General features: G+C 42.5%; 1 protein-coding gene across 3 annotated transcripts in view; it reads right to left on the reverse strand.

Moving 5' to 3' along the window:
- PDE4B (phosphodiesterase 4B) overlaps nt 1-23,978 on the reverse strand; it is a 377,221-nt gene that overhangs the window by 26,148 nt on the left and 327,095 nt on the right. For all 3 annotated transcript variants that reach the window (XM_050962921.1, XM_050962920.1, XM_050962922.1), the window contains one exon: nt 8,906-9,018. In XM_050962921.1, coding sequence (XP_050818878.1) covers nt 8,906-9,018 — 113 coding nt within the window. The remainder of the gene's footprint in view (nt 1-8,905; nt 9,019-23,978) is intronic.

The raw sequence follows: 23,978 nt of genomic DNA on the forward strand, positions 1-23,978 counted from the left end.
TCTCAAAACTCAGGACCTTTAGTCCCTAAGCCTGCAGCGGTGAAAATGGAATATAGTCTTAATGCTTGATTGCCAGAGTGTTCTCGGCCTCCCTCAGTCTCCAATCAACAGATGTATTCAGGCTTCATGGCTCTTTTTGTTGTCTCATTAAACAATGCATTTAGACAGTAAGGGGCTTAAAGCTCTTTTCCAAAGTCATTCCCAAGAGCCAGACTGGGTGACACTTATCAGTTGGATCCTACATCTTTAGAAAGAAGACTAAGAGGCAAGTGGGTTTATCATTTAACAAAGGGAATGTGAGAATGAGAAAGCTACTGTTGTGAAATGTATATACCTAGCATTTAAATTAAATTGAAATCTGTGATTCATATCCTGAAGTCTTTATTTAAGCAACTTCACAGGGCTTTCATAAGGTAGGAAAACTAGCTCTGGGAAATTAAAATAATTCTGAACCCTGAAATCGCTTTTCCTAGATGTGCATAATGAGAAAAACTGGCAACTCTTAAACAGCAAAAGTCTGTTTGCTTTATAAGATGAGGCATAAAGTGTAAATAAAGCCCAGTAAGACATGGCTTTGTATCTCTTAAAATACTGTATGAAAAACAGTGGCAGCTGGTCCTCCCAAAATGAAAATACACCTAATGCAGCCATCTAAAAACATATGGAATGTACTAATGAATGTAAATACATTGTAATGAAAAATCATTCTAACACAGAACTAGGCAAATAATTTGCGGAATATCTGTGTGTGCAGTATTTGCCCAGCTGTGCTACAATGGGTTGTTTCTTTTTAAAACATAAAGCAGAGGCCCTCTAGTGAGAGCATTCTCTCTCTCTAAGGCATTCTATTTGAGCGTGCCTCCCAAACTGCCTCATTTTCCTTTTGATAACCCAACAGCACTATGTTTCATGTATGCCCTACTGAGAGCTAGCTTGGGACTTCCATGTGAGAAGGGAACCCAACGGACAGAACATGTGTGAAGAGCTGGCATTGATTGGTGGTATGTTTGTGAATGTGATGAGAAATGAAATTTCTTCTAACACTGCTAAATTCCATGTATGGCACCACAATGAGCTCAAAGAAAGAGTCCCAAAAGGTACACGATACCAAAAAGAGTATCAACATTACCACCAACTGGAGAGGGAGACAGAGGGAGAGGACAAATATTGGTGAAAGATTCCTACTTGAAACAAAGAACAAATCCCTAAATACTATTAAGTTTCCCAAATGTTTCTCTCTTTTTTAAAATGTTCATTTTGCTTCTTTTCCCCCTCATTTTTCTGAGCATTATCACTGTCTTGCTGGTTTTACACAGGCAAACTGAAATGGCAGTTTTGATGAAGAGTTTAGAGGGGCCTGTCTCTCTCACCCATATTGGGCAAGCCAGGAGTACCTCCACTGAAGCCAATTGACTTATACCAATATAAAATGGGTGTGAGACCAGAATCAGGGCTCAGAACCTGGGCCCAAGTTGGACCAGTAACTGAACTTCTCCAAAGATCAAAGATCCCACCTTTTCTAAAGGCAAAAGAACTACCAATCACAGCCCCCCCAAACCAAAGATTTTGCTCTAGGAAATTACACAAATTCTTACTGATTCTGTTCCATGTTCAGTTACCTCACTTCATTCCCATTCAGGCAAGGCCTCTCGCCTTTTAACCATTATTCACTTTTTAGCCTTGCCCTCAAATAGTTATTCACCTTTTGAACCTGCCCTTGAGCAATTATCTGCTTAAGACACACCCTAAACCAGCATGACTGAAATGTCTGGAGAATGAAGAAGTTCAAAATGGTCAAGCCACCACAAAAGGTCAAACCTAATGGGCAGTGGCCCGTGTTGGAGACAGTGGGGAATCATACCAACAAAGGAGGTCTCCTGGGGATTGAGGATGTTATTTGGAAACTGGCTAGGCTCTAGCGCTGGCAAGGCCAAAGCATCAGATTGTCTGACTTACATGCGGAGTATTAAATATGTACAATTGTTCCTCTAGACTGTTAACACTGTATTTGTGAGGCAGAATAATCAACTTTGATTATAATTATTCATTTCAGAGAACAAAGGAGCAAAGGAAGAGGATTTCAGTGTATGGACAGGGCCGGATTAATTCTCCTGTGAGCCTGGGGCTATTTGATTTTGTGGGGCCCCTGTATACAAGTCTTTTTCCTGGGAGGGAGTTTGGTGCAGGAGGGGGCTGGGGCAGGGGACTGGGATGCAGAAGGGGGTGGGGAGTCTGGGAGGGAGTTTGGGTGCAGGAGGGGGATTCTGATCTGGGGTAGGGGGTTGGGGTGGAGGAAGGAGTGTGAGGTGCAGGCTCTGGGATGGAGTTTGAGTGTAGGACGGGATTCTGACCTGGGGTAGGGGGTTGGGGTGGAGAAGAGGGTGTGAGGTGCAGGCTCTGGCTGGGAGGCACTTACCACAGGTGGCTCCCAGCTGGCAGCACAGCAGGGCTCAGGCAGGCTGCCTGCCCTGCCAGCCATAGCCCCATGCTGCTCCCGGAAGCGGCTGGCTCCTAGCAGGTCTTTGTGGCCCCAGGGTGGGAGGGGGACAGCGTGTTCTGTGCGCTGCCTGTGCCCACAAGCGCCATCCCTGTAGCTCCCATTGACTGGTTTCCAGCACACAGACACATACACAGGTTTGGGTAAATTGCAGTTTTCTTTCAATAATTTCTGAAATGTTTTGTTTTGTTTTTGACCATTTTTTTAAACTCTAAGTAGCTTAATTTTTTAAATGAAAACTTGTTATGAACCAGAAAACCAGATTTTTTTCTTTTGAAAATATCAAAATTTTATGTTTCCACAATTTCAAACCTTTTTTTAGTTGAAAAAATTCATTGAAAATGATCCATTCTCATGGGGAAAAAATCCATTTGGACAAATCAGCATTTTCTGACAAAAAAAAGTTTTGTTGAAAAATTCCCAACCAGTTCTAGTCCCTGCCCTATTCTGGCTGCACTAAAATCCTGGATCCAATACTCCCAAATCTTGGATTGTTCAAAATCTGGATCTCAGATGTAATGTTTGTAATTTGCACTATTATCTTCAGAAAATGCAGTGCCTGTTTTCCCTGTACTAGATCAAGGCATTCTTTCTAAACCTGAATCTGAAGTTCAAACCTACATCAAAAGAATAATTCTCACCCTCAGGTGTAAACAGCCTCTATCACATTTTGCATCAAGCATAATGATTTAACAGCTCAGGCTAATTCCAAAAACTGTAAATTCAAGAATCATCTAACAGCATTAGGGTATGTTTACATCATCTTTACAAGGGCGCCAAGCATTTCAGAATGCATTTAAGATCTTTAATGATAATTACAGTACACTTCTAATGGCTGTTGAAGATCAGCTAACTTGCACTTCATGAGTTCTCCCAAACGCTTAGTTACTGTCTTTGTTTCCGTAATGACGGTCGCTGAACAGCTGCAGCCGATAGAGGGGAATACCAAATAACCCATCAGGAACTGATGTGCGGAATTCCATGAATCATACCTACTTAACTCTGCTTATAAAAACAAAAGACATGGAAGTCTCTTTGTCTTGCTAACTGTTGCTTAACTTTACAAGCCTTTCTTTGTAAGCCAATTGGCTATTTTAAAGCATATTAAACAAAGGAAATTACAGTAAAGTAACCAAAAGACTAAACAATTTGGCACCAGTTAAGGGAAACATCACGTACGAAGTGGGCAAGATTGAGTGCTGGCAGACTCACAAAACAAATGCAAATGTGGAAGCTGTGCAGCAAGGCACATAGACCCTTGGCATGCTGCCCTGAGCAATGTTAAACTGCTTGATGTGGACTGCCAGAGTTTACATTAGTGCCCTCAGATTTATTTAGCCACTGTCTCCTGGCGGTTAGGTGTGGGCTTGCTGGTCTCTCTGAGTTTGTTTTGTTTTTTGTTTGATTGGAACACCCTTTGAAATAGTGGTGAAGTGGAAGAGTCATGTTTATGCCAGGGGTTCTCTTGCAAAATAACAAAGACAATGGCTTGGTGAGCGGTCTCGCTAGCAAATACCTATGTATACAGTGATGGTCAAAAATGTTATCTGCCTGCAGGATTTAATTCTGCTCCTTACGCACGTCTCCTGGAGACTTCTTTAACAGCTGACATTTCTAAATCCAGGTGAGACAAATTGCAAGGAGTTATATTACAGTATATCTAGCAGCACTGAGCCATATCGTCAATGTTAAGGCTCCCTTAACTTCCATCACACTACAGGTATTACTAAGTTTCAAAGCCAGTGTGTCAACAAGGAAGACCCGGTGATGTTACCAAAGTAGGTATATACAAAATTCAAACTGTTTCTGCAAATAATGAATTACATTATTCATAGGGCTCGCTGGGAACTTTTGGATTAAATGTTTTTTGTTGGAAAATGCCCAGTTGTCAAAATGGAAACTTTTCATGGAAACATATTGGATCCAGCAATACTTTCACTGGGAAGATCTCTCAGGTGGCAGGGTGGAACTTCTGGCCTAGTGCAGGGTGAGGATAGCCAACATCCAAGTGGTGATGGCAATTCAATCATCTGGATGTGGTAGATAGGCTCAAGTCCCTGCTCTCCCTGATTCAGACTAGGGACTAGAAACTGGGTCTCCCACAAGTGAACCCCTAACCGCCAGTCTAATGGCTATCCTGCACTGTGGCTGTCACGGATTTTGACCAGAAATTCCATCCTGGGCCTGAAGAACCTACTCAAAAGCAACAGAGAAGGGGCTCCGCCTGATTTAGAGCAGGGACTTGAACATGGGTCTCCCACATCCAGGCCCAGCAACTACTATTTTAGACAAAACAGAGCTAACTCTAAAGTCTGGTGGTTAGGACTCTTGCCCAGGGCGTGGGAGACTGAGGTTCAGGTCTCTCTCCTCTGATCCCAGGAGCGTAACTTAGCTATGCTAGGGTAGTCTCATGCACTCTAACTTTTCTGGGGGAAAATCTGGAAGGAACAGAATCAGTTGTCAGAAACAGATTTTACTTTCCAGCCAGCCTTTATCATCTATCACCTACAAAGCTGCACAGTCTGGGTGCAGAGACTCTGAATACTGGCTTCAAAAACTGCTGTGCTATTCAGGGGATCCTGCACTTATAAGTGGATGGACTCTGTAATGTAAAAGGTCTTTTCCAGCCCTAGTTTCTATGACCTTAAGGCCTTAGAAAACCACCAAGCTGGGAGTTGGAGAACTAGACGACACATAGTAGGTCAGTTGGGGAATTATTTACCCAACTCTTTATGATTTGAGGATGCACCAATGTGTCCACCAATCTTGCTCCATAAAGCTCAAATGCTCCAGGGGCCTGTGATTCTGTCTCTACGGAAGATGAGTCTGTAGACAGCTGCATAATGCCAAATGCAGCATTAGGGGGCTGCTATATCAGGAAGTCCATGACTCACAAAGCTCCAGAGACGACTCAATATCTGCCTAGGCAGTGAACTGGATAGGCCACTAAATACAGAATGACAGTCATCTCTTACAATAACGTAAAAATGTACAATACAAATTAACATTTAATATCTACAGACGACTATGGGTAAGTTAGCTTTATTTCACTCAAAGCTGAAACTAGAGAACTGTCTTGTTAGTATTTTACATAAATAATAAACTCCATCTTTGCAGTATTCTGTACATTTCCAAATGCTTCATTTAGGGAATCCACAGGGAATGAGGCCAGTGCCAAGGGGCAATGACTAAGCAATGTGGAACAGAAACTCATTTAGGGATGTATGGTCGTTTTCTTCACCGTTGCTCTCTTTCTAATTTTGGAATGCAAATCATTTCATTTCCCATTTCCCAAAACCACCACCATGCTTGGTGTGATAGGCAGTCTGCTTCCCAGAGACTCTGGTCTGGAATAGCAAGAGGTCTAGGGTATTTGGAGGACAGGATTAAGTACACCGGTAAAGACTTTACCCAGTGAGGGAGTAGTCAGAAGACAGAGCTTGCCTTTCTGTAATGGTTCTATGCTGGACTCAAGCCTGTGCTTTGCAGCCTCTACTCCCATTAGCCTTAATATAAGCTGAAGTTGGATAGCACCTAGCAGGATCAGGCCCCTAGTTTTTCACTTTCCTTGAGTAATTAATTTACACTGTTGGCAGACCCATGTGCCAACTCTTTATGACCAGGATAGTGTCACCTCCCAGAAAATGCTTTTTGTACAAGAGGTCTGAGAATCACACTGCAAACATGAATTCAGAGATCCTCCCTCTCTGTCTGCTGTTGTTGCAACTCTGTACTTTTAAAACTACGTCTGTCAGGAAGGAGACAGGAAATTCGAGTCACACTTGCAACAGCTGTGCCATGCCTACTATCATTCTCAAATGACGTAGTTTGGCTTTAGTGGCACAGGGCCAGGAACTCAGCAATAACAGAGGTCAGGAAGATAGGTCACCGTTTATACTGTTCTTGCACTTGGGATCGTGCTGAGTCTATTTGCTTTCTTCCTTTCTACACTGTTTCTCTTTCCGTTCTTCTTTAATAATGTGGAGCCTAAGCATCCTGTTTTCAAAACATCTGACTGTTTTGTTGTTTACCAATGCCCTACTTAAAAGCTTTTGATTCAAGCAAGATAGTCTACTCAGGTACTTTACGAGATTAAAAATGTTCCATTAATTTGTTGTCAAATTTTCTGATTGTTTCTAAAGAGTCTTTCAAAAGCCTCAATACTTCCAGCTGAAAAGATTTCAGACTGCACAGCTCACTTGAAATAATTTTACTGTGTGCCATGAAAAACTGTTTGCCATGATGGCACAAAACCAAGAGACATTTATCACCAACTCGTTCAGATGTTTGTTACCATGGCAAGGAAAAAAAGAATAAGCTGCAAACCATTTCATGTTATTCTTTCATAGCTAGAAACGACTCTTGGAATCTGACCAGAACACGTACAAATACATTTTAGTTCAAGTATACGAATGAGCAAAGTTTAAAGAAAGTTGAATCTAACCAATGAACATTAACATTGCACATAGTAAAATCATCATATTTAACAGTTACACAATGGCTGAATTACTTAATCAGAGCTTTCCACCTGTAAGAGTCCAAATGTGGGAGAAAATCTCAAAATACGGGATAGTTCTGCCCCATATGTGAGGCCCTATTTTCTTCTCAGCCTAAAGCCTTACTAATGGCTAGATCTGTTTCTCACGCAAGCTGATAATTATATCCTTTTCTTGAAAGCTAGCTCTATTAAACTTGTATTAATTACTATGCCCCGGCATGCTGGAGTAAGAACTAGTGGAGGAGGAGGAAATTTCAAATGACCTGGGATTAATTTCTTTAACATATTACACAGAATCTCAGTTTATGATTCAGCATTTCTGGTGTAATTTATTTCCAGTTAGGAAAAGAAAAATAGCCCTGGATTTGTGTGGCACAAAGGTAAAACAGGTTCTAATAATGAGGGCTACTGCAAAGGAATGAAGGAATACACAGTGTCTAACATCTTTGTAAGAGATAGAGCACACACATTTCAGAAACCATATGGATTTGCTTCATTAGGTTGATGGGTGTAAATATTGCATACAAGCATGGGCATAAATATTGAATTTGGAGCAACAATACTTGTGACTTTGAGATCTTGTGCACTTACACTGTGCTGCTGGGTGCTAAAGCAGGAGATCTGCTCAGATGCCAGTCAATTGCTCATTTGAGCAATGGCTAGGAACATTGCAGAGGTGGTGCCTATAGTCCCAGGGAGTGCCTTATGTCAATCAACAATAACCCCTCTGGCCAATTAAGGACTGACTTTGATGGGTTCTTAATAGAATCTCATCTGCTCACAGAGAGCAGTTCTTTCTCTGGCTGGGAAGATTGGAGGCTGGAAGCAGAAGCTCAGGGTTGGAGAGAGTGGTGGTTTTAAAGGATTATTTTGAGGGGTATTCAGGGCGTCTGCTGTATTTTTTCCCTTTATATCTTTTCTGTATTTTTCTTCCGAACCTTCCCCCCATTTTTTCTTACATTGAACATAAAGTTTAGTTTGGGATATTTTTTTTTCAAATTAATTTTAGCAAATTTGTACTCCTTGTATGAAAACTCAAATTCTCCTGCATCTCTTCCCTCCTTCCAAAAATCAGCCCTTTAATGAAAGCACTCCTATATATGTCCCAGTGTTATGGCACTGCACCCTAATCATGTACTGAATATAAAATGCTGTTAACTCATACCATAATATTAAAAACACAAACCAAATGCTTAGAGAAAGAGACGGTTGCAGTAAAACATTATCCCATAGTGTTTAGAGTTTGCCATTATTATTGAAAAGTCAAGTTAATTTCCCCAACCTGATCATTTGTTACAATTACACACTTTTCAGTGGGGGCCTGTGGTAATATTTTTTTTCCACGAGGAACAGCTATAATTGACACCTTGTACATTTTCTGATAGATAAATATCAATGTAATGATGTGGTTTTGCTGCATTGTACCATATTATAATTCTGAATCTACAGAATGCTAAATGTTTTCCTGGTTCTGCTTTTCTATGACAAATTTTCTCCAACTTATAAGTTACTTTGTAAGAAACATTTTTACTTATCATCCTACTTCTAGCTGTATAAAAATGTACCTAAGGTCGACTGGAACATATCAACAAACGCAAGGATTAATTTCACAGTGTAAATATATTCTGCTTGAGAACCTGTGCTATCGTTTGCCACTTGCACTGTTTAATTCTTGCAATAGCATAAGGATACAGATAGTTCAAAGCAATTAAAGTTCCCATCCTTAACATGAAGTACTAGGAAAAAGTACCAACAGTGTTTAAATGAACTTTGTCAGATATTGCACCGTGCATGCTGGTCTGCTGGTGGACACAATCACATACAGCAACACTTTTTGTCTTACATTACAGCACTTATTCTTTTTATTTTCAGGCTTGGTCATTTTAGGAAGAAGTTATCCCATCGCTTACCTTGTTAGATGCCATCTCACTGACTGATCGGTAGGTCTGAATGGTTTCAAGTTGATCTAAACACCAGTCTAATTCTTCCAGAGTTTCCATTGCTAATTTTTGATAAGATTCTTCTGCAAATAAACACACAGACATGTAGTTAGGCGTGAGTGGCTGCAGACTTTCCATGGTAGAGTCACTGACACAGCTGGAGGCAGCACTACTGTAGGTGGTACAATGCTCCTTCATCATGCAGTCTGGGTACTTCTGCTCCAGGCTCCAGGAGGAGAACAAATCAATGTACGTCCTTCCTGTGAATGGCTGTCTTTTTTTTTTTTTTTTTTTTTTGGCTTTGAAGATGAGATGTCGGTAATACATCAACAAACTTCCTCTAAAAAGGGGGTGTGGGAGGAATGCTCTCTGACAGACTCATCTGCATGTATGTGGATTAAGATTGAACGCTAATAAAAGCAGTTCCTTGTAAGCAAGTTTTTTTCCCCTCCTCCTAAGAATTACTCATCACAGAGTTTCTTGTCTAAAGCAATGACATTTAAAAAAAAATTGTAAGATGTCATTGAGATAGAAGCAAGTGACTTGCTTCAGATACTCTTTCTCAGAAGAAACAAGCTGCACTCTTTTCAAGTAAAATGAAAAAGAAACCAATCGTTGGCAGTAAATCTTTAGGCAATGCAAGCACTGAAGGTATTGTACGTGCGTGATCTTTGAGTAACTTTTCCACGCAGCAGTACTGCCCCAAACAAGGTTAGGAATACAGTTTGTTTGGGTGCTACATGAGAGCCCTCTGATACAGATACAATCAGACAGAAACTTTATGGGACTACTGGATGAGTGATTGACTTTTATTGGTTAAAAGGAACGATGCTTCTCTTGTTTTACTAAACAAAGTTAAAACTTGCCTTTGGTCTCAGCCAAGATCATAGGGAAATTATGAACTGGATTCTCAGATGGAACCTGAAATGAGCTGTCTCTGCTTTTGCTAATATTGTATTCCTCTCGATTTGTAAGTGTTTCAACTAGAAAAGCATAAGTCTCCTGGAAGAATTGCTAAGCAGCTCTCAAGATAAAAATAAAGGTTTACACACTTCACCATGGCTCATAAAAATAACTTCAAACCCTTTAAATATAACTACCTACCATACCTATTGACCCATACCAATACATATCTTCCTCAGTTCAAGGAGTCAGGATTTTAAATGATACCGGTTAAAGCAAACTGCAATCATAATAGAGTTAATAGAACTCTAGACTTCTACTGACTTAGAAAAATACACACACATTATAGGCCCTATTTAGCCCTGTGAGTGCAACTTTTACCACTTTGTGCTGGAGGCTGTGGATGTGCTGAAAAGAGAACTGATCTAGAGGGAGGGGCAGGAGCAGTAGTGTCACTCTCCCTTGGGAGCAACTTTACATTTTGGCAGGGATTCCAAAGGGTTCTCACCAGTGGTGGCTGCCTAGCAGTTACCCTGAATCAATGCATTGCTCAGCTGCCCTGGCTCCATTTCTTTCTGGGCCACCATGTTTATGGAAAAAAGAACAGGAGTACTTGTGGCCAGGGCCAGTGCAACCATTTAGGCGGACTAGGCGGTTGCCTAGGGCGCCGAGATTTGAGGGCGCCAAAAAGCACCCCCAATTTTTTTTTAAATGGTTGAGCAGCCATTGCTGCTGGGACAGAGAGGGAGTATGAGCTGCCGGTGGTAGCTGGCAGCCCAGGGTGTCCCTCAGGTCAGGGCGCCTCCGCAGCAGCCGGCAGCCCAGGGTGTCCCCCGGGTCAGGGCGCCGCCACAGCAGCCGGCAGCCCAGGGACGGGGGTCCCTTGGCCCAGGGAAACCCCGGGCTGCCGGCTGCCTCGGAGGCGCACTGACCCTGGGTGTCCAGAGGGGGCGGCAGGCAGCTCCCATGGAGCTGCCGCAGTCGTGCCTGCGGATGGTTGGCTGCTTGCGCGGCTCCGGTGGACCTCCCGCAGACACGAGTGCGGCAGCTCCACCGGAGCCACGGGACCAGCGCGCGGGGCGGCAAAACTGCCGTCCGCCTAGGGCGCTCAAAACTCTAACGCCGGTCCTGCTAGTGGCACCTTAGAGACTAACACATTTATTTGAGCATAAGCTTTCGTGGGCTAAAACTACTTCATTGGATGCATGCAGTGGAAAATACTTTTCCAATGAAGTGGGTTTTAACCCACGAAAGCTAAATTTGTTAGTCTCTAAGGTGCCACAAGTACTCCTGTTCTTTTTGCTGATACAGACTATCACAGCTACTACTCTGAAACCTGTCACCATGTTTATGGAGTGCACCAACTGGCTTTATGCCCCTTCCAGTCTGCATCATTGCAACCCCCACATCAGACAGCTCACTCACTGCTGGGGTGTGAAATAGGTTTCCATTAGGTTCTGGTTCTACAGATACTGCACATAGGGCCTGATACAAAGCACTCTGAAGTCAACAGAAGAACTTTATGGGACCTTTAATTACATATACAACTAGTCCAATGGCTCAGATTTCGATCTCAGTTACACCAGTGTAGTCAGTGCAGTTACTCCAGATTTACACCAGTATAAATTATTGTTTGTTAAATTATTAATATTTGTGCTGTGGTGGTGCTCAAATAAATATCTGTGCTGTGTGGTACCCAGCACCCCTATTGTGCTGGGTTTGGCATACACAGTAACAGATGCTCCCTGCCCTGAAGAGATTACAATCTAATTTGAAGAATCATACAGTAAATGAGTGTGAAACAACAGGAAGGAATGGAGAGTGGGATGGAAAAGGGTGATATGATCATGAGGCCGCATAGGGAAACTACTGCACAGCTCAACAGTACTGGCCAAGAAATCAGAATCTTGCCCACTGACTTAATTTGTTGCCCTCTTATTAGGAAGTAGTCCCACTGAATTCCAAAGTTTCTTTGGCTATGCATATCTGTCTACACTCCACATGGGTAAATCTTCTTTCTTATCAACCGTGTTCACTATGTATTTTAAATATATTAATAAATGCATTGCTGTATATGTTCAACCACTCAAAGCTCAATAGGAGAGAACAAACACTACTGAAGAATAATTTCTCACTGAGCAAGAAATACTTTAAAGCAATGATTCTACGACACAGGTCTCTTCTAGCCCTACATTTCAATAAAATAAAATACATTTTGGTGTAAAGAAGAGCTAATACTCAATTTCTTTTTTATACTTACAGTGCTACAAATCTACTGGAAGTATCCTCCTCTTGCACATTTCTGTGGCATTCAAGTCAAAAAAGTAGTTGGAACTAGCCATGAAATACCACAGTAGAACTTCAGTGGGGAACTTTCCTCCCCAACCTGTAAAATCCCTAACAATGAGCAGATAAGTAAAACAATTTTAGTGAGAGGTTTCAAGTTTCCTCAAAATGAAAAAAATGTCTCAAATTCCCTCTAGAATCACAGAAGCTTGGGATTGCAAGACACCTCAGGAGGTCATCCAGTCCAACCCCCTGCTCAAAGCAGGACCAACACCAACTAAATCATCCCAGCCAGGGCTTTCTCAAGCCAGGCCTTAAAAACTTCTAAGGATGGAGATTCCACCACCTCCCTTGGTAACCCATTCCAGTGCTTCACTACCCTCCTAGTGAAATAGTGTTTCCTAATATCCAACCTAGACCTCCCTCACTGCAACCATTGCTTCTTGTTCTGTCATCTGCTGCCTCTGAGAACAGCCAAGCTCCATCTTCTTTAGAACTCCCCTTCAGGTAGTTGAAGGCTGCTATCAAATCCCCTCTCATTCTTCTCTTCTGCAGACTAAGTAAGCCCAGTTCCCTCAGTCTCTACTTGTAAGTCATGTGCCCCAGACCCCTGATCATTTTTGTTGCCCTCTGCTGGACTCTCTCCAATTTATCCACCTCCTTTCTGTAGTGGGAGGCCCAAAACTGAATGCAATACTCCAGATGTGGCCTCACCAGTGACAAATAGAGGGGAATAAACACTTCCCTCGATCTGCCGGCAATGCTCCTACTAACGCAGCCCAATATGCCATTAGCCTTCTTGGCAACAAGGGCACACTACTGATTCATATCCAGCTTCTCATCCATTGTAATCACCAGGTCCTTTTCTGCAGAACTGCTGCTTAGCCAGTCGGTCCTCTAAATTAACAAGTTTCTATTTTTTAATAAACTCAACAAGGAGAACAAAGTGATTTTAGAAGCAGATGAACAAAAAGCCCAGTCAGATATGCTTAATAAGAATTCATTATTACTAAGGGCAATTATCTATAAATATCACTATAATTTACAGCCTAACTTCAGTTTTCTGAGTAGGAGGTGGAATCATGGCCTACTCAAATATATAGAGTCAGATTGCTTCTATATCCCACCTACTTAGAATATCTTCTACCATTCTAAGAATCATTAAATTAAAAAAAAATAAAAAATGAAGTTTGGAAAGTTGAATATTCTTATGTAATAATTAAAACAAAAACTAAATCTGTTTTTGTTTTACTTGCCTTATCATCGTTCCAGCAACCTTCAAATGGTCCGAGACATGGACTTAGCTTATAGAACTCAAATGCAAGTCAAACTTCACCACAATGTGAGGGTATTGGGATCTGGTTGCAATGACCTGGCTAAGTGTGAGGTGATCATGTGATGCTAACGGTGCTAGGTTCTATTTCTACTGTGTCATGGGGAGAGAGGTTGTTACACAGAGTTTTGGTTTGGCCCATTTAAGTTAAGCCTTCAAGTTCAAATCCAGACTTGCCAAAGTTCATAGGTGTTTGGATCCAGTCTACCTCTACCTGCCACTGTAGTTTAATTTATTTTCTATTTTCCTTTTAAGATCTCCAAGAAAGTTGTATAAGAACCCCAGGGCAGTGTAAGAACCTATACAGAACAGAACAGAATTCTAAACTTCAGGACTGCGGTACCCATTCTTACTGGGACCACAAAAGGATCCACCCACGGTATCATGCAGTTGCATAAGCCAGAAAATTGAAACTCTGTCCACTCTGTGGGAACATGGAAGATCTTATGCTCTGTTCATAATAGCATTGTTGTGCAAAATTATCTTTCCTGCTCACTTTTGTGCCATGTGCTATATGCTGATTGATTGGCTGCTGTCCTCCACCCTCAAGGTGGCTGCATTTCAGATGTGCTGAATGTATGTAATTTGTGAAGCACTCTGGGATCCTTCAGGCTGAGTGGTGCTATGCAAATAAAAAAATATGACTATCATATCATTATTAATAATACTTGCAAGGAAAACATTTAAGGGGCAATAAATACAGCAGGACCTGAATTCCTAAAAAAAAAATTGGCAATTTTAACACATCATTTAAGTCCGACTAAAACACTAGCCATTTAGATAGACAAGCATACAACATTTGTCAATAAATAAATAGAGAGGTCTTATTAAGTACCATAACATGTAAAAACGTTCTTTATCTTATTTTTTTACAGACTATTTAGTACCCAATCCAGCAGAAAGTGTGCTTAGTTTTCTAAAGCACAGAAAATAGTGCTCTTATCTTATTCTCTTTTTTAATACAACCTAGTATTATTGGCTTTTTTGAAACAGCTGCAGATTGTGAAGATAATAATTGGCAGAGCAACAAAATTACGTCCGGATCTTTTGTCCCAGAAAGTGCTACCTAACATGATGAATTTCCTAAAAGGAATTTGGGCTGATATTGCGTTACGTTACTGGTTAGCTTTGCCAGGTGTTCCTTTAATTCCTCAGGGTCCTCTAATCTGGACTCATTTATTATCTGCAAGTCTGCCACCTCATTGTTCACTGCCAAAGGTATTAGGTAAACACGAGTTGTTGTTGCATAGTTAAGGCTGAGTTTGCATTTTACAGCAGAGATTCAACAGCTTTGTTAGGTATGAAGACAGCAATACATCCTATAGCACTTGCCCTGAGCACACAGTGGATTTCTGATAATTTACAAGTAACTTCATTAACTAAAGAGTTAAAATTAATTGAAAAATGGGTCCTTTAAGAAATTCAGCACCTTGTATTGCATCGTTTTTTGTCCCAAATGATCTTAAGAATATGGACTCTTCTAACTTCCCATATAGTTATAACTTGCTGAAATCTTATGTATTAGCTACACTTGGAAGATTTTTTTTTAAGGATTAATGGTAATTTTTTCCTATTAGTCTTCAGAAATGAAATTGTCTTCTATAGCAGAGGCCAATGGCTCATGATCTGCAGAGAATTAAAAACCCCTCTGTCTTCTTTGAAAAAGGTTGCTATCTTCTATTGTGCTCAATGGGACTGAGGCAACTGTCCTCTCAGTTACAATGCCCTGGTTCAAAATGGCCAGTGCCTCCTATTGTTCCCAATAAGAATTCATCCAAGCAGCCATCAGCGAAGGGGCCCAGGAAGTCACCTGAGTGTAGCTAACCACTCTGCATTAGTCTAAAGACTATGGCAAATCAGCCAGAAGCTGGAGCTAAAAGTTAATAACAACAACAACAATAATTATTATTATTATTAATAATAATAATAATAAAATTAAGGTTGATATTACACATATTTAAATTGTTACAAATATCTTGTGGTGGTATTCTCATGAGTTTGTTGTTTCTTGTTCTGTATGATATTGTTCATATCTGCAGTGTAACAAAGATAAAAACTTTGTTACACTGCAGTAATGTTGAGTAAGTATCAGTAACTTAAGGGTAAAACATTACAGGGATGTTGCTATCATTTAAAAAAAAGGTATAAAAAACCCAGGATGAAGCATCTTCATCTCACACACTAAACTGAATTTTTCAGACAAAATGATAGTTGTCAGAATCTATCTGTAGTGCAGTGTATAGGAATTGGATAATATCGCTTTAAATGGTTTGGGAGCCTTCTAGCAGGCTTCCCTGTCTTCTGTTGCAGAAGACATCAGAACTCTGCCAGAACAGATATAAGTAGCTAGGTTTCTATATTTGCACATGGTTAATAAAGTTATTATTTAGTTATTTGGAATCCAACTGTACCAATGTGATCTCTCCATATTCTTAATGCTGAGTGGAGAGCAAGGATACAACAGGTTCACATACCAGATAAATATTTAATGTGAATTGAGAATACATACAAAAAGAAGAGCTAATATAATTTTGTATGGGAAATTGAAGGGGGAACTTGGCTGTTTAGCAGGTGTGTCAAACATAGGGCCCATGGCCAAGATCTGAATTTGGGGCACACAAATACATTTATGTGCCCTGCATGTCATATGCAGCTTGTGCAGAATCTAAGTTTTCATTTAAAAATGAAAAGTAAGTTTTGATACCTCGAGGCTGCAGATACAATCTTCCAAACGTAAACCAAGTGTAAACTGATGTGACTTCTGCCTGGTCTCAGACAACCTGAAACAATGACTCCTATATCTCCTACCTGTCCCCTATTCATCTCATTTGAGCGTCAACTCTAAAGGTCCAGCAATGATAACATGACATTAACCATTCTGCTGCTGATCATTTTAGCAATAAAATAGGGAAGGGGGTAGGAGTGAAACCACTGAGGAGTGGGAACTGGGATTTGCTGCAGAGATAAAAATATAGAGGGAGGAACAGAGGAGACACACAAGAGAAGAAAGGAGAGCAACAGAGAGAGGAAGAGGAGGAGGAGGAGAAACAAAAAGCTGAAACAGAAGTGAAATAAGGGGGAGCAGCTGTTCTCACTGAGTGATACTCAGTGTGACAATGAGGAGCTAAATACAGATGTTTAGTTACTACATGAAGCTGTGTTCGCCCTTTGATCTTTCTGCAAATCTCCCACTAACATCAGTGGGAGCTCTGCTGTTGATTGAGGTGAGTATGAAGTATCGTGCCTCAGGGACCATGATTAAAGCTGGAATCCAGCCTTCTCCTCCAAACGATTTTTACATCCCTGCTGAACAGCATAATGTACAAATTCACTTCTCAAGGCAGTTGTGCACTTTTTGGATATAATCTTGTGGAATATTGTACCATGTGTCGAGCTGTATCACATCTCACAGTTTATATTTGGATCATCATATTGCATAATCAAGTTCTTGCCAGTAAGATTATTTCCATAGTCTAGCTGATGTTTCCATTATTTTTTTCCAGTGCTGTATGTTAAATCATTTTCCAACTATATTAAAAGCTAATTAATACCAATATCTAAAAAGAATCCTTTGCAATTCTATTTCTAAGAGTACTTAGCATTTATGTAACACTTTCTTCCTTCTCGAGCACTGTGCTAACGTTATTGGTGACATTTTCTTTACGAAAGTGGCTTTGCTGTCAGTCCAATCAGACGGCAGACCTAACAAGTCCCTATTTGTTTAAAAAAACAAAATGTCTCATTTAAAAAAAAATTCTCCCACTCCAATGTGTTTTAATGGAATAAAAAGGTGTGTCGCTTTTTTTCTTCCTATTTTTAGTTTGGTACAGCATGGCTGTGGATGATATGTCACTTCTTACTGAAACTCAGTGATGTGTTGGAAGGCATTCTTGGGAGCTCTTTGTTACAATTCTACCACAACATTTCAGAGAGGGTTGGGGGAATGATTTCCCAGACTCTGATAGAATTCACCTCTCCTCTCAATACTGGTAGCAATCCCTGCCGTTTGCTCATAAAACTATGCCTGATAGGCAATTTGCTGGTTTTGAAACAAACTGGATTGCTCCACATGTTGGGAGCACCTTAACAACAAATATTCACAGGCAAAGGATTGTCATAAACAGATAGCTAAGGGTTAATGTCTCTTTCACCTGAAGCACCTGACCAGAGGACCAATCAGGAAACCGGATTTTTTCAACTTTGGTGGAGGGAATTGAGTGTCTGAGTCTTTTGTCTGTCTGCCTGCTTTCTCTGAGCTTTGGAGAAGCAGTTTCTACTTTCTAGTCTTCTGTTTCTAAGTGTAAGGACAAAGAGATCAGATAGTAAGTTATATGGTTTCTTTTCTTTGGTATTTGCATGAATATAAGTGCTGGAGTGCTTTGATTTGTATTCTTTTTGAATAAGGCTGTTTATTCAATATTCTTTTAAGCAATTGACCCTGTATTGTATCATCTTAATACAGAGAGACCATTTGTATGTATTTTTCTTTCCTTTTTTATATAAAGCTTTTTTTTTAAGACCTGTTGGAGTTTTTTCTTTACTTCAGGGAAATTAAGTCTGTACTCACCAGGAATTGGTGGGAGGAAGAAATCAGGAGAGATCTGTGTGTTGGATTGCTAGCCTGATTTTGCATTCCCTCTGGGGGAATAGGAAAGTACTTTTTGTTTCCAGGATTGGAAACAGAGAGGGGGAGTCACTCTGTGTAGTTTCACAGAGCTTGTGTCTGTGTATCTCTCCAGGAGCACCTGGAGGGGGGAAGGGAAAAAGGATTATTTCCCTCTGTTTTGAGACTCAAGGGATTTGGGTCTTGGGGTCCCCAGGGAAGGTTTTTCAGGGGGACCAGAGTGCCCCAAAACACTCTAATTTTTTGGGTGGTGGCAGCAAGTACCAGGTCCAAGCTGGTAACTAAGCTTGGAGGTTTTCATGCTAACCCCCATATTTTGGACGCTAAGGTCCAAATCTGGGACTAAGGTTATGACATGAGTGGCAGCAGGTGGGATATAGACAGAATCCAGAAGCCAGTAGGAATATTATATTTTTCTCTTCTCTGCTAAGGGCTTTTTAGCAGAGAGAAACAGTTGGTTTTAAAAGGGAACCAGAGAGAATTTTTTTTTCTGCTCTCTCTGGCAGTTTGTGGCTTGCATGTTAAGCGAGAAGCCATTAAGAGACTGTTGAGGGTCTTTTGTCACACAATAGCACTCCCATTGAGAGTCATTACCAGCACTATATGAATGCAAATAAAGTGGTTTTTCAGGTTTACTTAACATTGAAAATTAGCTAAAGGCACTGTTGCTAGGCAGACTTCAGGAGGCAACAGAGAACCTGCAGTTCAGAAGATAAACACCGGAGGGCACCCCAACACAAGAAAACAGGAACCATGACTTCTAAGGCAAAAATTGAGGCCGAAGAACAAATCAAAGAAGCTGAACACAGGCGAGAGATGGAAAAACACAAACAGGAACTGGAAATAAAACAAAAAGAGATGGAGATGAAAGAAAAGGAAGAAAGCATCAAACTGGCAGCCTTCCAAAGAGAACAGGCAGCCCAAGAGGCAGCACACAAAAGAAAACTAGAAGAAGAAGAGGTGGCCCACCGAAGGAAACAAGCAGAAGAAGAGTTGGCCCACCGCCGAGAAATGGAAAAGCACCAAAAAGAAATGGAAAAACAACAAAAAGAAATGGAAAAAAACAACAAAAAGAGAATGAAGAGAAGGAAAAACAGAGAAAACATGAACTGGAGTTGGCAAAAGCTGGGCTGCATGTGCCAGCCAACCCTAACAACCCGGCGCCCATTATTGCTCCACAGCACAGGAAATTTCCCACCTACAAGGCAGGTGATGACACCGAGGCCTTCTTGGAAAATTTTGAAAGAGCCTGTCTTGGGTACAGCATTCCCGAAGACTAGTACATGGTAGAATTGAGGTCACAGCTCAGTGGACCTTTAGCAGAGGTGGCAGCTGAAATGCCTAAGCAGCAAATGAATGACTATAAACTTTTTCAAACCAAGGCCAGATACAGAATGGGGATAACCCCAGATCATGCCCGTCGGCGCTTCAGAACCCAAAAGTGGAAACCAGAGGTGTCATTTCCCAAACACGCCTACTACATTGCAAAAAACTATGAGGCCTGGATAACAGGAAACAACATTCAAACCTTGGAAAAACTGCACCTCCTCATACAAATGGAGCAGTTCTTGGATGGTGTTCCTGAAGACATCACACGGTACATACAAGATGGAAATCCCAAAGATATCGCTGAGGCGGGGGAAATTGGAGCCAAATGGATGGAACTGGCAGAAAGCAAGAAAGCTACTGTCAAGGGGAACGATTACCCCAGGGGGCACACAGACCATAAACCCTACAACCGAGGACAGCCAAAGACCCCACATACCACCCAAGTAAAGCCACAGATACCCTACCCTTCAACCTCACCAGTCTCCAGTAACTCACCTCGGCCCAGTGACCCATCGGATGGAAGATGCTTTAAGTGTAATGAACTGGGACATATCAAGGCCAACTGTCCCAAGAACACCATGCGAGTGCAATTCATTACACCACCATCACCCCAAAGATCCCCAGGCCCGGATGCCTCTCAAATACCCTTGGAGCGAAGGGAAAATTTGAGAGTGGGCGGAAAGAAGGTTACTGCGTGGAGAGACACGGGGGCACAAGTGTCAGCTATCCACCAATCCTTCGTTGACCCCAAATTCATCAACCCAAAGGCCAAAGTTACAATTTACCCCTTCATGTCACAAGCTGTAGACTTGCCTACAGCTCAACTGCCTGTCCAGTATAAAGGCTGGTCAGGAATGTGGACTTTTGCAGTCTATGACAATTATCCTATCCCCATGCTACTGGGGGAAGACTTGGCCAACCAGGTGAGGCGGGCCAAGAGAGTGGGAATGGTTACACGTAGCCAAACCAGGCAAGCTTCCAGACCCATTCCTGTTCCTGAGCCGTCCACAGAGGCCCCGTCTGTGTTACCAGAGACCCAGGCAGAGGTAGTGGACCCGGATTCCATGCCTACCACTGAAGCAGCCACAGCATCTCCAGTCCCAGGCCCGGAACTGGAACAGCAACCAGCACCAGCAAGTGCAACCACATTTTCAAACTCAACGCCAGAGGGCGCCAGCGAGCCAGAACTGGCAGAAGCCAAAGACAGCCATACCCAAAAGGCTCAGCCAGAGCCTGAAATACCCTCAGGTGCACCAGCGGAGAGCGGTTCACCAGCAACGGAAACAACCCCATCACCTACATCGCTTCCAGAGGGACCAAGCCCAAGTCCACAGTCTGAGGAAGAACTGGTGACCCCAGCCTCAAGGGAACAGTTCCAGGCTGAGCAGGAAGTGGATGACAGCCTTCAGAAAGCTTGGGCAGCGGCACGGAGCACCCCACCGCCTCTCAGCTCTTCTAATCGATCCCGGTTTGTTATAGACCAAGGACTTTTATACAAGGAAATTCTTTCTGGTGGACACCGGGAAGAATGGCAGCCGCAAAAACAGTTGGTGGTTCCAACTAAGTACCGGGGGAAGCTCTTAAGCTTAGCCCATGATCATCCCAGTGGCCATGCTGGGGTGAACAGAACCAAGGACCAGTTGGGGAAGTCCTTCCACTGGGAGGGGATGGGCAAGGACGTTGCCAAGTATGTCCGGTCTTGTGAGGTATGCCAAAGAGTGGGAAAGCCTCAAGACCAGGTCAAGGCCCCTCTCCAGCCACTCCCCATAATTGAGGTCCCATTTCAGCGAGTAGCTGTGGATATTCTGGGCCCTTTCCCAAAAAAGACGCCCGGAGGAAAGCAGTACGTACTGACTTTAGTGGACTTTGCTACCCGATGGCCGGAAGCAGTAGCTCTAGGCAACACCCGGGCTAACACTGTGTGCCTGGCCTTAACAGACATCTTTGCCAGGGTAGGTTGGCCCTCCGACATCCTTACAGATTCAGGGTCTAATTTCCTGGCAGGGACCATGGAAAAACTGTGGGAAACTCATGGGGTGAATCACTTGGTTGCCACCCCGTACCACCATCAAACCAATGGCCTGGTGGAAAGGTTCAATGGAACTTTGGGGGCCATGATACGAAAATTCATCAACGAATTCTCCAATAATTGGGACCTAGTGTTGCAGCAGTTGCTGTTTGCCTACAGGGCTGTACCACATCCCAGTTTAGGGTTTTCACCATTTGAACTTGTGTATGGTCACGAGGTTAAGGGGCCATTACAGTTGGTGAAGCAGCAATGGGAGGGGTTTACGCCTTCTCCAGGAACTAACATTCTGGACTTTGTAAGCAACCTACAAAGCACCCTCCAACACTCTTTAGCCCTTGCTAGAGAGAACCTAAAGGATGCTCAGGAAGAGCAAAAGGCCTGGTATGACAGACATGCCAGAGAACGTTCCTTCAAGGTAGGAGACCAGGTTATGGTCTTGAAGGCGCAACAGGCCATAAGATGGAAGCATCATGGGAAGGGCCCTTCACGGTCCAAGAGCGCCTGGGAGCTGTAAACTACCTCATAGCATTTCCCAATTCCTCACTAAAGCCTGAAGTGTACCATGTTAATTCTCTCAAGCCTTTCTATTCCAGAGACTTACAGGTTTGTCAGTTTACAGTCCAGGGAGATGATGCTGAGTGGCCTGACGGTGTCTACTACGACGGGAAAAAGACGGTGGCGTGGAAGAGGTGAACCTCTCAACCACCCTGGAACGTCTGCAGCGGCGACAAATCAAGGAGCTGTGCACTAGCTTCGCCCCATTGTTCTCAGCCACCCCAGGACGGACTGAACGGGCATACCACTCCATTGATACAGGTAATGCTCACCCAATCAGAACCCCACCTTACCGGGTGTCTCCTCATGCCCAAGCTGCTATAGAACGGGAGATCCAGAACATGCTACAGATGGGTATAATCCGCTCATCTACCAGTGCATGGGCATCTCCAGTGGTTCTGGTACCCAAACCAGATGGGGAAATACGCTTTTGCGTGGACTACCGTAAGCTAAATGCTGTAACTCGTCCGGACAACTATCCAATGCCACGCACTGATGAGCTATTGGAAAAGTTGGGACGTGCCCAGTTCATCTCTACAATAGACTTAACCAAGGGGTACTGGCAAGTACCGCTAGATGAACCTGCCAAGGAGAGGTCAGCATTCGTCACCCATGTGGGGGTGTATGAATTCAATGTCCTTCCTTTCGGCCTTCGAAATGCACCCGCCACCTTCCAGAGGCTGGTAGATGGTCTACTAGCTGGACTGGGAGAATTTGCAGTTGCCTACCTCGATGATGTGGCCATTTTTTCAGACTCCTTAAAAATAGTCTTCATTCCATTCTTCTTCTAATTTCACAGGCTGAAATCTGTGCTACCCTACCAATACACTCAGCATATTTTCAGGAACACAGTCCAGATACTTCCACTATGTGTCATTAATGTTAGTTTGTTCACTCAGTGTTTCCTCCCTCCTTGTTTATGGCTATGGAAAAACCCATACTTGTTTAAACAAGAAAAAACTACCTTTGCTCATTCAATATTTGCAAACACCACTTACTTTCCAAGGCTGTATACAGGGTTTATCACAGGTTAAATGGGGACACTTCTGTGGAAGCCGCTTTTCAAAAATATCAGAAACAAAATCAATTTGACAAGTGTAATTTGAAACAATTACATTCTTTGTTGAAAATCATCAGCTCTTTCTCCTCCATCTAAACGTATAGTAAGAATAAATGTACAGTGTCCCTGAATTCTACAAAGGAACTTAAATATTAATCTGTAGAAGATTACCTTCACCCAGGGGCTGCTGAACATCATAGATTTGACCTCCCAGCCCCCTTCCTGTCCTTCCTCATTCCCCCTCAGATGCTTCCCCCCGCCTCCACCGCAGCCTGACTCTCTGGCACCATGAGCTCCTTACACCTACCAAATTCTCCAAATTTCAGTGAGTGAGCAGGGTTGCAGCACCAATCAGGTTTTGCCTCACCCATCTTCCACCATGATGGAGGAGCAGCCAGGCCAAATTTGAGTGAGTGGCTTTGGGACCTGGCACATATGGTCACAGCACGACTCAGGTTTGACCTGACCAAAAAGTGGTTAGGCATGGCCCGGGGGGACCCCACCTGGCCCTGCAACCTATGACTTCATATCTAGCCTAGTGACTTGGCCCCATCACAATTTTCTCAGCATGAGACCTGGTTGTGAAAGTGGCCTTGGGACTTTTCGACTATTTACATTTAAAATTTTTTTTTGATAAAACTTGTTGTCAGTTTACTGACTCATCCCTATGGATGAGTAAACCAGTTCACAGAAAGGGCTCCAATTCCTACTCCATGCCACTGACTTCAACAGAAGCAGGGGGCAGGTCCAAATTAAGAAATGATCTGAGATGTCACTCAAACATCAAACTTCATTCAAAAATGACTTTGTTGTTGTTATTGAAGTGAATCTGGTTAAATTTTTAATATATTCCTTTGCATTTTCATGACTCTGGACTCCCCGGTTCTAGCTGAAAGTGGAATGGGAAAATGGTTGCTTCACTGG

This window comes from Gopherus flavomarginatus, chromosome 7 (genome assembly GCF_025201925.1).
Source record: "Gopherus flavomarginatus isolate rGopFla2 chromosome 7, rGopFla2.mat.asm, whole genome shotgun sequence".
Classification (NCBI taxonomy): domain Eukaryota; kingdom Metazoa; phylum Chordata; order Testudines; family Testudinidae; genus Gopherus; species Gopherus flavomarginatus.